Source organism: Canis lupus, chromosome 7 (genome assembly GCF_003254725.2).
Source record: "Canis lupus dingo isolate Sandy chromosome 7, ASM325472v2, whole genome shotgun sequence".
In the NCBI taxonomy this organism is placed as follows: Eukaryota; Metazoa; Chordata; class Mammalia; order Carnivora; family Canidae; genus Canis; species Canis lupus.
Genome location: NC_064249.1, coordinates 54,587,798 through 54,603,110, shown reverse-complemented (window position 1 = coordinate 54,603,110; position 15,313 = coordinate 54,587,798). Strand labels below are relative to the sequence as shown.

The 15,313-nt window shown below is 37.8% G+C and overlaps 1 protein-coding gene and 1 long non-coding RNA gene across 10 annotated transcripts in view; one reads left to right on the top strand and one right to left on the bottom strand.

Moving 5' to 3' along the window:
- Positions 1 to 15,313, top strand: part of MAPRE2 (microtubule associated protein RP/EB family member 2) — a 157,717-nt gene that overhangs the window by 92,875 nt on the left and 49,529 nt on the right. For all 9 annotated transcript variants that reach the window (XM_025429145.3, XM_035718963.2, XM_025429147.3 and 6 more), the window contains one exon: positions 1,431 to 1,558. In XM_025429145.3, coding sequence (XP_025284930.1) covers positions 1,438 to 1,558 — 121 coding nt within the window. In that variant the 5' untranslated portion in view covers positions 1,431 to 1,437. The remainder of the gene's footprint in view (positions 1 to 1,430; positions 1,559 to 15,313) is intronic.
- LOC125755463 (uncharacterized) overlaps positions 1 to 15,313 on the bottom strand; it is a 40,992-nt gene that overhangs the window by 7,103 nt on the left and 18,576 nt on the right. The window lies entirely within an intron of this gene.

Sequence of the window (15,313 nt, the reverse complement as noted above, 5' to 3'; positions counted from 1 at the left end):
TATTTTAAGCAGGACTTTTTCTGTATGTATCACCCTGATGAAAAGTTGGGGAAAGGTGTCATGCAGTGGTCAGAAGAAATATATTAATTAAAGGGAAGACTTGTGCATTTAGGCAGTACATATCTCTCAGATTATTCAAATGTTTTTATTTATTTATTTTTTTTGTGACGATTTCGTCCAAGGCTGTTAGAGCTAAAGAATGCCAGGTGAGGATTTTTTCCTAATGAAACCTGCATGAAGCCTGTTTCAAAAGTGGATGTTCTCTAAAACTGATTTTTAAAAGTTGGTAGCTTACATAGTTTGCCTACAGCCCTGCTTACCTTCCGTGAGTAGGAGGTTGGGGGGGCACATTGCTGCATTCAGCGTTTGTATTAAAAACCTACTCTGTGTCTGAACTTAACTAGTCACCAGGTGTATACAAAGAATAAAATGGAAAAAAAATCCCTGCCCCCATGGAGCTTCTATCCTAGGTCTATGAGGAGAAAAAGAATAGGAGATAAAGATGACACCTCCTTGATGAAGCAGATAAGGGCATGCGCCTCACAATTGTCTGGGGAATGGTCCTTGTTGAAGCCACAGCTAAGGACCTTAAAGAGCAAGTGAGCTTGAAGAATTCAAGAAACAACCTAGAGGTGTCCTGATGGAGTAGAGTGAGGTAAAGGATAGTAAGGAAAGGTGTCAGAATATATGAGGCCTGCTAAACCTTGGTAAGAACTTTGGATTGTACTGTAAGATGAGTAACCATTGGAGGATTTTAAACTAAGGAGGGAAAGCATCTGAATTTTGTCAGTAGAATCACTTTGGTTGCTGGGTTGAGAATACGTGGTGGGGGGCAAGAGTGCATTGGGAGACCCAGGAAAAGACTACTGCATAGCATCAGGTGAGCATTGACCAAAGTTTGAAAATGCTTTAAAGGTAGACCCAATAGAATTTACTATTCATCAGATGTGGTGGTGAGGGATACTGAGGAGGCAAGAATGGACTTGGTGTTTCTAGCCTTTGCAACTGGATACAGCAGAGGTCCCATTTACATCTCCAAAAAAGACTACGCGAGGGGCACTGTTGGCAAGTAACGAAAGTATGATGAAATTACATATAAAGATGAAGGGTAACTCCAGTGCATGCTGTTATAGACTTGATAACTTTTTAATACCACACATAGATTTACAGATGACAGTGAGATGAAGTTAATGTGAGAAAATAGGTATCTCAGAACCTTAAAAGCATTGGAGTCCAGCGGAGGGAGATGTAGTACTGCGTGCATACATGAAATTTAAATGTATCTTAGCAAATATGTGGAAGAGAGAAGAGAAAAAAGGCTCAACCAAAGCAGACTTTTTCCATCCCTTAGAGTTCTGCCAAGGATCCTGACCTTGAATAGGATCTTTTATGTTTTGGAGTTAATATTTTCCTTGTTTGTCTTTTTCTAGTTGGGGAATGGCGGTCAATGTGTATTCTACCTCGATAACCCAAGAAACTATGAGCAGACATGACATCATCGCATGGGTTAATGACATAGTATCTTTAAACTACACTAAAGTGGAACAGCTTTGTTCAGGTAAGAGATTCTTTTTTTCTATGTGTCTACCTAAATGTTTACTGCTTATCTTGTTGAATGTTATTTAAATGAACCACAGATGATACATCTTAGGTAGGAAAAATATTTATCAGTATTGATACATGATTAAAGGGGGAAGACTTAGGTATAATTAAAGAATGTGATCATGGGCATCACTGCACCCCCTTCTTAAAGAAAAAAAAAAAAACCTTCCTACAGGATAAAATTCATTCTTTTTCACGGTTGATAAAGTTCTTTCTGTTTTTGCTGCATCCTGTCTCCTCAATTTCTCCATCTCTTCTCATACCCCCCATGCCTTACTCCTACAAAATGCTCCTTGTTCCCTACAGACTACCTTTTTGCATCCCATAACTTTTTTTCATGCTATCTTTGCTGAGAAGGTCTTTCTTCTTTTCATTTGTGTCCAAATCTCATTCACACTTAAAAATTCAACTCTGTTGTCACCCCTCTAAAGAGTTTCCCAGATCTCCCAAGACACTGTGCCCACTCTTCCAAAGTAGCTCTGAACCATGCTGTGTTAGAAGGTCCAATTCCCACTCCCTGGAAGGCACCAGAAGTCCTTGAGGACAGGACTGGGTCTTATTCTTGGTCAGATGCCTACAGTGGCACCATGCCTGGTAGATCTGCAAGGAATGCATATTGAGTTTTTTTTAAAAATGATTTGACTTCAGTGATAAAGTAGGAGCATATTATAAAAACATGCCACTGGTAAAGTAATTCATTCTTAGAGTATTTATCAGAGAAAATGTCTTCCTTTGGATATAGGAAGTGTTTTCTTCTTGTGAGCTTATAGGTAAGAGATTTCTTCTCTGGTTCTGACATGGAAATGGTATTGGAAAATATTCCTGAAATGTGTTCATGTTAAATTCCACAAGACATGACAGCTACAAGAGACTTGGCAGATTCAGCTGCTGCAGTGGTGTCGGTACAGTGGGACAGCTTTATCCGGTCATTCGCAGGGGATCATGCATAAAGAGATTTCATGAAGTGTAGTCAAAATTTGGAAACCCCCCAGCAGCCCCCCTCAGATAAGCCTGAGTCCAGTACCCATAAGTGACTATATTCTCCTTTGTCCGGTGAAGTTTTGAGAATAGACTCTTAGAGGACAGACTTCCGTTACTATTGACACCTCTTCTCTCATAATCATTTGTCTCCCGAGGAGCACGGTGAGGTTGGCTAGAACCAAGGCATTACCTCACTCACCCTCCTTGTGCCCAGGCCACAAACATAAGTCCTGTAATTTGTGAGGTCAGTAATGGAAGCTCACCAACCAGTTCTTTGCCCTTGAGCACAAGCTAAAGAAAAGCTGGCTTAGACCTTGATGATTAGCAAGGTCTATATCATTGGCCTATTGACATAACTCCAACAATGACTATGAGAAACAGCCCCTGTTGTTTTATCTCATTCAACTACAGATCTCTACCCAGCCCTATTTTATGGAACTGTTCTTGCTGTGCATTCTAGAGCACTCCAGTATTTTACTTTTAATCTGCTGGGAATTAAAAAAAAAAAAAACAAAAAAACAAAAAAAAAAAAACCCAGAGTTTTCTGTTAGCAATTCCTTTGTTAATAGCGCATATCCCCTCAATATCGTAATTGTTTGTAGTTCCACTTTTCCACAGTGCCTGATATATTCTGTTCCCTCAGAAATGTGCATTTCAGGAGGAATGAAAATCAGTTTGCAACTGCTAGGGGCAAAGACAGAAATGTGGATCTTACTCTCAAAGTGGGTGTATGCACATGTGGATAAGGGGAATGGGGGTTGGTTATCAAGAAAAGAGATGAGAAGGAAGGAGTTCAGTGGTAAAGGAGCCCATGAACAGCTTTCTCTGTAATAAGCATAGAGGGTTTGTGCTAGCAAAAGCAATGGAAGGCAATTAGGATTTTTTAAGATAAAGTAGTAATAGATGTAATAAATGTTGAAGTTATATATATTTTTTTTTCTTTGCAGATCTTTCACATGTCTAATAAGGCAAATTCAGCAAAATTTTAAGCTACATTTGTGAAATATTCTTGTACAGTTCTCTTAAAGCATTGGTATAATTTTACAACCATCTGTAGCTATTTGCTATCAAGCGTGGTTTGATGAAACCTGTAGAAACCATTTTGATCACTACTGAACAGATAATTTGTGTTAAAATAACTCACAGGCTACCTATGGTTACGAGGTTGATGATTCAGAAAAATAGATTTAAAGGTTCCTTTCTGCTCTGAAACAGTTTTTTGCACAAAAAACTATTGTATAGAGATTAACATGGTTTTTGGCCTAAATCATGTTAATCTGTGTAGTACAAAGACAGGTCTTTAATTTTAGGCAGTAGTTTCCTCAAACTGTGGACCATATGCATTCATAATCTCCTATGGGGCTGCTTAAAAATGCAGATTCTTAGGATCCTTGACTTTCTAAATCAGAGTCTCTGGATATGAAGCCTAAAATCTGTATTTTAACAAGCACCCCAGGTACTTTTGTGCTGTAGCCAAGAGCTTGCAGTGCATTTTAGAGAAACCCCAAACCACTAAAAATGAAGTAAGAATATCCAAAACCTATTGGGCACAGTTTCCTCATTCATAATTTAGTCTATGACTCTTCTCTTCAGCAATGGCATTTAGCAGGAAGATGCTATCTTTCTAGTTATTTATTTATGAGTTTATTTATTTATACCCTTCATTGTTCTAGAAGACATTTAAAGAAGCTAGGACAGTGCTTTTAGGATAAGAACAAATAATGGTGACCTAAGTGATTTCTCTGGCTTCTAAGTAGTCAAATTCTTGGATAATATTTTTTTCTTCAACCTCTATTTCAATTACTTCAGTTTATTGTGTGTGATTGTATTTTAAGTATGCTGTGGGAAAATACACAAAATAACTTCATGTATTTAAACTGATCTTTTTCCTTATTCAATAACATTATTTCTTTTTGCTAAAGTCTTATGCTTTAATTCTGGCAGTTCCCCTGTGGCATTTTTCCCCATTTACATTATTTTCTATTTCTTTATTTCCTGCTAAGAGATCTCCCCCCAGCTGATACTAAAAGTAACATCAGCTTTTCTTTAGCTCATAGAGAAGTTAAACTACTGTTTCACATTTGTCTCCCTTTTTCTTCAGAATTCTCTGCCTTTATAGAACATTCATCTGTATACAAACATTTTAAAAGCTAGAGGTAGTGTGAGAAGGCCTGACTTGGAGATAGATTGCAGTAAGTTGCAAAAACAATGAAAATGACTCTTCTCTCCCGTTATTTTATCCCAAGGATGTAACCTTATGAAAATTTCCTTTGAACAGTAAATATGGGTCATAGAATCATAGGCACTTTCAGTTTGCATTCATTTCTTTGAAAAGCAACCTTTACCTTTCAGGTGAGAGATTGGGCTTTATAAATAGAAAGCAATGTATCGGTGGATGTGAACACTCCCTATAATAGCAGGATACTGTACTGCTCACCCAAATCTGTTTTAAAAATGAATGGGGGGGGGGAATAAAAATGAATAATACTCTGGATTTCCCGTAGTTGAATAGGGGATTGAATCACATAAAATGCCAGATTGATTCAGCTTCAAAATAATTGTTTCTAGTTTAAGTGCTGGTAAAATTGCCAGTGCTCTTTGTGGGGTGAGATACTGCGTGTTTCCTTCAGTACCAGCTCAAACCAGTGACTATAAGGTACTCAAGATGGAGGATGGGCAGCATGGTGCTAAAAATCCATACCAAACAGCTTTAACAACTTGAGATACCATGTTAGAGATGACAGAAAAGGTAGCAGATCATATGGAGAGGAACGGAAAGAAATGGAAGGAATTTAATGGGGGTGGAAGAAATACACCTTTCCTTTTTCCTCTGTACCCCTCGTCCCCTATTCTAACATACCAAATATTCTTTGAAACTTTTGGCATCTGTTTTTCTCTGTCCCCATCCTCTCTTGCCTACTTGGGATCTAAGCAGCAAAGCCACTGGGTCTGCTGCTGAGTCACTGCCTGGGCTTGGCCAGCAAGCTCGAGATCACTGGCTCTCCCATCCCTCCAAAGCCTAGCGCAGACTGGCCTATCTCCTCCACGCAACCTTCCCTTTCTCCCTCCCAACCACTCCACAGGACAAGCAAACCGCGGACTTATTACACATGCAGAGATACAAATTGGATGTCAGGTGGGCACTGCCTGGACCCTCCCTATGCTGGTTAACAGCTCAGCTATCTTCCTGAGCATTTTAGTATTTTTAGTAAAATTTAATTGGAATTAAACTTTTTTTTTTTTTGGATGGAAAATTTAGGTATTCTCTTCACTAGTTTAAAAAGAAAGAAACATGATCAGTATTTGATTCAGTTTCAATTTGTGCTTCTCCAAATTGTTTCAAGCTCTGCCTTGGATCAAGTTTCTCGTATTTTTTTTTTTCTTCCGGGAAAGCTTCTAGATTCAGCTGGTCATATTGCAGTTACTGTAGTCACAACTCTGGGTTCTTGATGGCTCTCTGGAGGTAGGCTTCACAGAAACACTCAGGGGTTCACAAAGGTGTGGCTGTCTGATGCCCCGGGGCTTATGCAGGTGCTGGGAGCCTAGCAGAATATTCTTTGTGATCATTTCTGGCTGCAGTCTGTTCCTGTTAAATAGGTTAGTCCCATCCTAGTGTGATGTCCCCTGTGTTTTTTTTTTTCTTCTGTCTGCAGAGACCTCTTTCAGAAGGACAGGTTAGTGATGAAATCAGCTCAGTCTAAATTTAGTAGACCTCTTGTTGGCTCTCTTGAACTGAAACCAAGTAAGGATGTTTCATCAGTGTCTGTCAGTTCAAGACCTTACTTAGTTTTATAAAGTCAGATTGTTATTTGCTGTAAGAAAGTTAAGTCATCTTGGATTGTGTTACTATGGTTATAGATGTAATTATATTATAATGGAATATTATTCATGTTTGTGACGTATTATGTAGAGAGGTAGGATTTTTGTTTGGGGTTTTCTTTGGTGACAGGTTTTTTCTCTAGTTTTATTTTAAAATCCATTTACTTGTTCCTGGTATATACCAACTAGTTGAAGAGCAAGGGGGAAAAAGGAAGTTGGGTAGTGGGTAGAGTGGTCCAGCCTCAAGTTTAATCACTACAGTGGGCAATTATACTCCAGTGTCCCAACTAACATGCAGAATGAAAGGGAATTTGTTTTTTGAGCAGAATATGGTATACAGTAGGCTTTTTTTCCCTTCTAAATTTGTTTATTTACATATATGTTTTTAAATTCTTTATTTAAATTCAGTGTAGTTAACATATATTGTATTACTAGTTTCAGAGTAGAATTTAGTGATTCATCAGTTATGTATGTATAACACCCAGTACTCATTGCATCAGTGCTCTCCTTATTACCTTTCATTCAGTTACCCTTCCCCTCCAGCAGCCCTCAGTTTGTTTCCTAGAGCTTAGCATCACTTGTAGTTTGCCTATTTTCATCTTATTTTTCCTTTCCTTCCCCTGTCTTCATCCATGTTGTTTCTTAAATCACATGAGTGAAATCATGTGGTATCTGTTTTTCTCAGACTTACTTTGCTTAGCATGATATCCTCTAGTTCCATCTACATTGTTGTGAATGGAGAGATTAATTCTTTCTGATGGCTGAGTAATATTCCATTGCGCATATACACACACACACACACACACACACACACCATATCTTCTTTATCCATTCATCGATCAACAGACATCTGGGTTCTTTCTATAGTTTGGCTATTGTGGATATTGCTGCCTTAAATATTGGGGTGCATGAGCCCCTTTGAGTCACTATGTTGTATCCTTTGAATAAATACCTAGTAATGCAATTACCAGGCAGTAAAGTAGCTCTATTTTTAACTTTTTGAGAAGCCTCCATACTATTTTCCAAAGTAGCTGTACCAGTTTGCATTTCTACCAACAGTGTAAGAGGGTTCCCCTTTCTCTGCATCCTTGCCAATATCTGTTGTTTCCTGACTTGTTCATTTTGGCCATTCTGAGTGGTGTAAGGTGGTATTTCATTGTGGTTTTGATTTGTATTTCCCTGATGCCAAGTGATGTGAAGCATTTTTTCATGTATCTGTTGACCATTTGTATGTGGTCTTTGGGGAAAAGTCTGTTCATATTTTCTGCCCATTTCTTGACAGGATTTTTTGTTTTTTGGATGTTGAGTTTGTTAAGTTCTTTATAGTTTTTAGAGACTAGCCCTTTATCTGATAAGACATTTGCAAATATCTTCTCCCATTCTGTAGGTTGCCTTTTAGTTTTGTTGACTGTTTCATTTGCTGTGCGATACTGAAAATAAACATAAGTTGGTGATTTTGTTTCTGTTGTGCTTTTTGTTTACTTCGTTTTGTAATCCTAATACCCTAGCGGGGGAAAAGTATGTATGCATGCACTCACCTTCATTGATCAAACTGCCCCTGTAAATTTTGTGGGGGTTTTTTTTTGTATGTGAATGATACATCTTTGAAAGCAATTAGCAGCATCTTCATTTAGTTCATTACTGTATTTAGTTCTGATAATCAGTTTAGTTTTATTTGTGCCTTTATTTGGCACATATGAATTGTGCCTTTCCTTGGACTGGGCCCTAGGAACCCAGATAAATAAGATATAAGTCAATCAGAGAAAGACAATTATCATATTTCATTCTTGTGGGAATTTAAGAAACAGAGGATCATTGGAGAAGGAAGGGGAAGATGAAATGAGAGAGGGAGATAAACCATACGAGACTTGACTTAACGCTAGGAAAAGAACTGGGGCTTCCTGTAGGGAGAGGGAATGGGATAACTGGGTGATTGGCATTAAGGAGGGCACATGATGTAATGAGCACTGGGGATTATATACAACTGAGGAATCACTGAACTCTACCTCTGAAACTAATAATACACTATATGTTAATTAATTGAATTTAAATTTTAAAAAAGACATGGTCATTGTCCTCTAGGATCTCTGTACAGGTTGTAAAAGACTAGAGACCACACTGTGGTAAGTGCTGCTTTGGAAAAGCTTTGGGTATACAAAGGACAGAGGAGGGAGTGGGGTCATGGGGAATCTGTGGAGAAAGACCTTCTTTCGGGTTCTTTGGGAATTGGGTGGGTGCTGCCTGGATGACTTAGAATAGCCATAGTTTGGGAAAGACCACAGAAATCCTCCCTCTTGAGTCAGATAGGGTGACAAGTACATAAGATAATATGTGTTTTATTAGGTACAGCCCTTAAATACATGAAGCATGTTGCCTTCTCTCAGAGAAATATAGTTTTTCTTCATGATCTCATCATATGAGTATGAGAAGATTGATTTTACTCTATTCAAAGCAACTATGCATAAGGATATTCTCAGGAAACCATAGAATTGCTCATTTCTTTGTGAGAAATGTAACAAAGTTTTTTTTTTTTTTTTTTAAGTTTTACGTATTTAAGTAATCTCTGCACACAACATGAGGCTTGAACTCAGGACTTTGAGATCAAGAGTCACATGCCCTTCCAACTGAGTCAGCCAGGTGCCCCACAACAAATATTTTAATTCCATAAAGCCAATCCTTAATGATAACTGCTTAAGTCCCTAACTAGGGATGTGACTCCATTAATATTTTTCATAGGTACAGATCTATAAATGTGTCCTTTCTTTTCTTACTCAATTCTTCTGTAGTCCTTCACAGGTAATGATGAACACCATAAAATAGGGGAAATAGGCTTGGAAAATGTATCACATAGAATGTGATTATTTTATTGGGGCAGGATTTATACTTAACAAAAAAATCAAGGAACATGTAATCACAATGAACTAAATATAGTACCTTAACAGAAACAAAGCTAATTAATGACATATTATTAGAAGCTCAAATGATACTTTTGAGAATTCTCAATAAAAATCACAAAAACTCTTAATAATTGTATACAATTGTACAAAGCAATCCCTTAAATTTTAAACTTCGATATTTTCCCTTAACTGGGAAAATTCACAGGTGTCATAGATAAATGTCATCTTCAGGGTTCTAAGTATATTACTCATTCAGAAACCCATTATCACACAATTTCTTGGATTGAGGTTCTTTTTTCTTCTAATCTGTAGCAAGACTCTGCTGAGTTTTACCTGCTCAAAAACCATGAATGGTCCCATGGTTCCGAGTCGAGAGATCAACAGTGTTGTACTGTGGATGGGTTCAGGTGATGAGGCTGGTATTGATGGAGTATAGGGCCAAGACTACGAATGCACTTCAGAAGCCGCAGCATTGACTCCATCAGCTGTACTGCCTGGAGTTCTGACTCCAGGGTCCCAGGAATCTCAGTGAAGAGTTGGGAGACACCAGGCTGGAGCCCAAAGACATGGTGGATTTTAGGACTCATTTGTAATTTATAATTCTAACTTCAGAAACTTTTAGAGTCCCTTCTCTTTTGATTTTGTCAGAGTAAGCAGAGATGCTTACTTTTAAAGCATACATGTTTATTTTGAAATTATTCATCAAGATTCATCAAGATCAAACAAGTATCTTAAGGGGGGAAAAGTATATTCCAATATATTGAGTTCTGATTTTTCTAAAGATGTCATTTACTTTATGTGATGGATTTATTCCTTATAAAACATGATTTTGTATTCATACTGCTTTTTCTTTCCCTTTTCAGTTTAAATCATCTAGACTTTAACAGGAAGAGTATAAAATTGGGGAGAAACAGTCATTTCCTTTCATAAATGAACTTGTGATTACTTAAGCACCTCATATGTTTATCTGGGGAAGGACTTCAGGCCTGGAGAAGCCCTCGGATGTTTTTCAGTAGATAAACTGGAGGATCTCAGGAATGTGTTCATAGCCTTTCTTTGCTAGTAGGAGACCAAAGACCTCCTTTTGTTCTTTGGTTCTTTGCCCTTTGAATCTAAAACATGCGTTTTGGAGATTGACATTTCATATATAAAACAATCCAGTTCAATCCTATTCACTTTTACAGTTCTGATTATTTTAACCAGGCGCATAATACATAGTTTTATACTTGAGAGGCATAATAATAATGTTTCAAGGTCTCAGCTTTTATATATTGCTTTTTACCATTTTCATTGTACTTCTATGTGTATTTACTTTCTTAGAACAGCCCTGTATGGAAAAATAGGAATTTTTAATTTGTATTTTATATAAGAGGATAAAAGGTCAGGGAAGCCAAATAATTGACAGCTGACACTAGGACTGGGGTCTTCTTGGATCACAACCTTATGCCCTCCTTACTGTGTGTATGACGGCTGTGGGTATGGTAGACGGCTCACTGTGTGCACACGTTTGATTTTTTTTTTTCATATCCATTAATCAAGAACCCATTGAACATCTCTAGGATGTTAGGTGAGGAGGAGTTAGAAGTCTGTATCCTCATCCTTACGTTACCACTTAAAGAAATGAGATGTGTCTGGTCATTCTTTGATGACGAGGGTGTGACCCAGTGGTCTCACCAAGACCTTTCTTACCAAAGGTAGTGAGATGCTAATAGAAACACGTGGCACTTGCTCCCAGTCTTAGAATGATTTTTCCTTGCTCTACTGACTGAGGATGAGGGTCTTCTCTACCTGTTCCTTTTGTTCCCTCTCCTGCTCTGAGTTCTTTCCCTCCAAGCAAGACAAGGTGGCTCTGAAATTTTACACATCACCCTCCGCCGGAAGAGCCGTTCAGCTGTCTCAGAATGATTCATGGCCAGTGAAGCCGTAGCCAGGATAATGTCTCCTTTAGAGATAGACTTACACGCATGGGTCCACTGTCCACCATTTAATATCAAGAATGTGGCCCTTTCCTCACACTGAATCCAGGCTTCCTTTAATAAGCTTGTATCTGAGAGGACTTCATATCCTCATTTCCTCCTTTCTGTGCTCTTGAGGAAAAAGAACATCTAGAATAATTTTTTTTAAGAATAATTTTGTTACATGCTTGGTCCCCTAAAGGATTTATACATCTAGGTATCATTGTTTTCCCAGTATTTCTTGCAGTTCAGTAAAGCCACTGGCAGTAGTTATGCTAAAGACTTCTGTCAGTATTTATCCAACCCCTCCAGCATGAAAAATTGGTTTTCTTAGCCTTTTATGAAGGGACATAGTTCAGTATTAAAGAATATACACCCATTTCCCATCCAGTTCTGTCCCCCTCATTCCCATATCTGTTTCCCAACTCCAGCCAGGCTAGGCTGCAGCTCCTATTTTCCAGATAGAAATTCTGGAGTTGTTAGTGGTTTATAGTCATAGCAGACACTGTGCTAACACCATAGAAAGGTGGATTGGTTACCATCTCCAATCTTAATGAGTTACCAATCAATTAGGATAGAGATAGCTAATCAAAATACAAGTCAAACTGCTTCTGGGCTTCCATACCCATAATAGTGAAATAGTTAATTCTGCACAAAGAACAGAAAAAAACTTCATAGAGGAAGTGCTATATGGACTAACCTTTAAAGAATGAGAATTCTCTATTCAAGTGTAAAAAGTGTCAAAAGGACATTTTAGGCAGAGAATGTTTGCTGAAGGCAGAGAGAAGATGCAGTGTTTTATGCATGTACATGTGTGCGTAAGACTGGGGCATATATTAAGATTCAAGGCAGCAGAAGAGGGACAGTCATGTTTTAAGTAATAAAAGCTATAGTATTCAAAGAAAGATTATTTTAGTCTAGAAAAGTTAGCCTGATTTGGGTCTTTGACCAAATAACCATGCAAATTTAGTGGATGGTGAATAAATATTTATGAAGCATAATTTAATTGAAATGCTATTCAAACTAGATTTTTTAATATGGTTAAGATTCAGGCCAAGAAGAGGAAGATGGAGATTTTGAGTAAAGGTAATTTTTAGTGTCCTTTTGATGTTCTAACATAAAGCTTTGTGTCCCTGAAGTCAGCAGATACTGAGTGCCTACAGTGTGTCAGGTGATGAGCTAGGATTTGGGGATACAGTTACATAAAAACAATATAGATTTCCCAGTGGAGACCTATTCATTCCTTTACTACCAAAGTTCTCCTTGATACTTGTATCCAAATCATTCAGTTACCTTTTTTTCTGGCTTCCCTGAGTACAAAGCAAAGGTGGAACGTGGTCCCTGTACAAAAGTAGACATCTCCCCATTCAGGTGGCCTATAACACTGATGGTCACTCTGTGCATGGGAGTATCTGAAACATTAATGGGCTGTCTAGTTTTCATACAATTAAGGTAGTCAAGCAAGTAGGGTGCCTGGGTGGCTCAATCGCTTAAGCATCTGACTTTTGATCTCAGGGTCAAGTTTAAGCCCTCTGTTGGACTCCTAATTTAAAAAGGGGGTGCTTATTTAAAAAAAAAGATCAAGCAGCTTCAAGTTTTTCTGTTCTTCAAACGAAAGTACTTTTTCTAACCTATTTTTTTCTGAATTATATTTTTAAATGTATGGTTTATCAGCCGTGCAGACACTATAAAAAAGGAGTGTCAGAAGTCACTGTCAAATGCTTGGGCATGTTAGAATTGCATACCTGAAAAAAAAATAATAATTGCTTGGCAACTATGCAACATGGCTCTGCAGATTGGGTTTTTTCCATCCTATAACCATTACGTCATTCAGACAGGTTGCAAATTACCTCTCTGTATTTGTTACACCCTTCCAAAGGTTTGATCTTGCCCAAGTATTAACACTCATAAGCTTTTATGAACCAAATTATTTGACAATAAGAAGCATGTATATGGGAAACTCATGCCAACACAATTTCCTGCAGTTGCTCTTTTCCATAAGAGGATCATTCTCCACTTTGATTTCTTCTAGATTACATTGTATGACAGTTCATAGAGGAACTTTAGGTAACTGCATAAGGAGCCAAAGTTTAATGAAAATGTGTATGTCAACTCTAAAATTACATGTGATTGTGTTTAAATCCAATGTTAAAAAAAAAAAACTCCTGATTTTTTTTAATTCCTTTTTTTTTTTTTAATTTCCCCTATGGTCATATATTTGAATCCCTGAAGAAAATAGTCACACATTCCTCGTACTAATTTAGATTTCTCCTAATAGAATCATCTTAGAAAAGCGAAGCGTTCTGGAATTAACCTGTAAAATATAAAATAAACCATTCATTATAGAAGAATATTCTTCCATCTATCACAGTCTGCATGAATATTAAATGGTGGTTCTTCCATAATTGTTGGGGGCTTATTTTGATACTACACTTGGCCTTTTGGCTTTTTTCTGGCCACCAGCCCTCTTCTCTGGGAGCTAGGCAAGTAGAGAGTGTTATTGGCATTGGTGAGATCTGATGGACTAGATTTGAGGGTGAATGGTGATAAGGAGCTCTCACCTATAAACCTTGGAGAACAGGTGAAATAACAAAGATCTAGGAAGAACCCCCAGTCCTAGGGACAGTGACCTCAACCACAAAAAGAGCAACCATAGAGAGTGGTCCATTGTGTAGAAATAGACTGTGAGTTTGTGCTGGTCAATTCATACTACATCTTACACTATATAAAAAGCTTCTTCATCAGCTATGATACATAGAGTTTGCATAGTGGCCTGGGCTGAATTGTTGGTAGAATGATATGGGCAATGATTCAGTAGTCATTCCTTGAGAAACTGGGAAGAATGCTTTAGGTCTCTTGCCATTAATCGCATTTTCCCTTAAAATAGATATGTCCTAAAAATTGGAGCTTAAAAATGAGGTACTTCAGGGGCTTTTGAGTGGCTCGGTCGGTTAAATCATGAGTCATATTCGACTCATGATTTCAGCTCAGGTCATGGCCTCAGGGTGATGAGATCAAGCCCCACATTGGGCTCTGTATTCAGCAGGGAGTCTGCTTGAGATTCTCTCCCTTTTCCCCTCCTGCCCACTCACACATGCTCACATTCTTGTTCTCTCTCTCTCCCTCCCTCCCTCCCTCCCCCACCCACCCCAGAAAAAATCATTCTTTTTTAAAAAGTGGCATGCTTTTAGGCACTAAAAATGCTTTAGGCATTTTTCAAAAAAGACACTTGTGCCCAGAAATAAGCATTGGTTCTCTACTACCTACCAAATTAAGTTGCTTTTCTTATTAGCTTTGAAAGATTTGAGGAGTTACTGCAACCAATCATTTCTAACACCTACCCCTGTTATCTCCCTGCCCTTCTCCTACATTTGCCCTAAATCACCTTTCACCAAATGTCCTAATTCCCTCTTTGTTTGGAATGACTTCTTTGAGGGCCATCTCCAATACCACCTTCCTCCTTTTCTTCCAGATGGGAGGTCTCCCTGTTTTCAATTTTCAGGGTTCTACAAAGTCTTATGGTTGTTAATTCTTATAACCTCAGCATCAGAGGTTATTAAGCTCCTTGAAGAGTACAGATGACCATGCACGTTGCACTTCATCTGAGAATATTGATTACTCTTTCTTGGCTTTTTCTTGGGCAAAATTTTGAACTAATGCCTTTATATTTATGTGCCTCTGCATATACTTGAGCACTTCTAGTTTTATGTTTTGTTAGTTTTCCTATTTCTCTGATCTCTCAAAACTAAGTTACTTCTTTAAGTAAAATCCAATTCCTCAATAAATATTTGTTGGTTTATTGTTTTTCATTGATTTATAAAGTGACATCCCTGTATGTCACCAGGCATTTCCATACAGACAGACATTTCCTTAGCATAACCAAAAAATTAGAAATGAAACCCATTTTTTTTTTCAGGATATCGCCACTTCCTCAAGCTTCTCGTAATTAAAATCTTCCCTTTTTACATAGTCATCTATTATCAACACTTTTTAAAAAAAAAAATCCATTGAAGTAGAGGAGGTAATACAAAACAATGTGAAAATACCAAGTGCACAAGT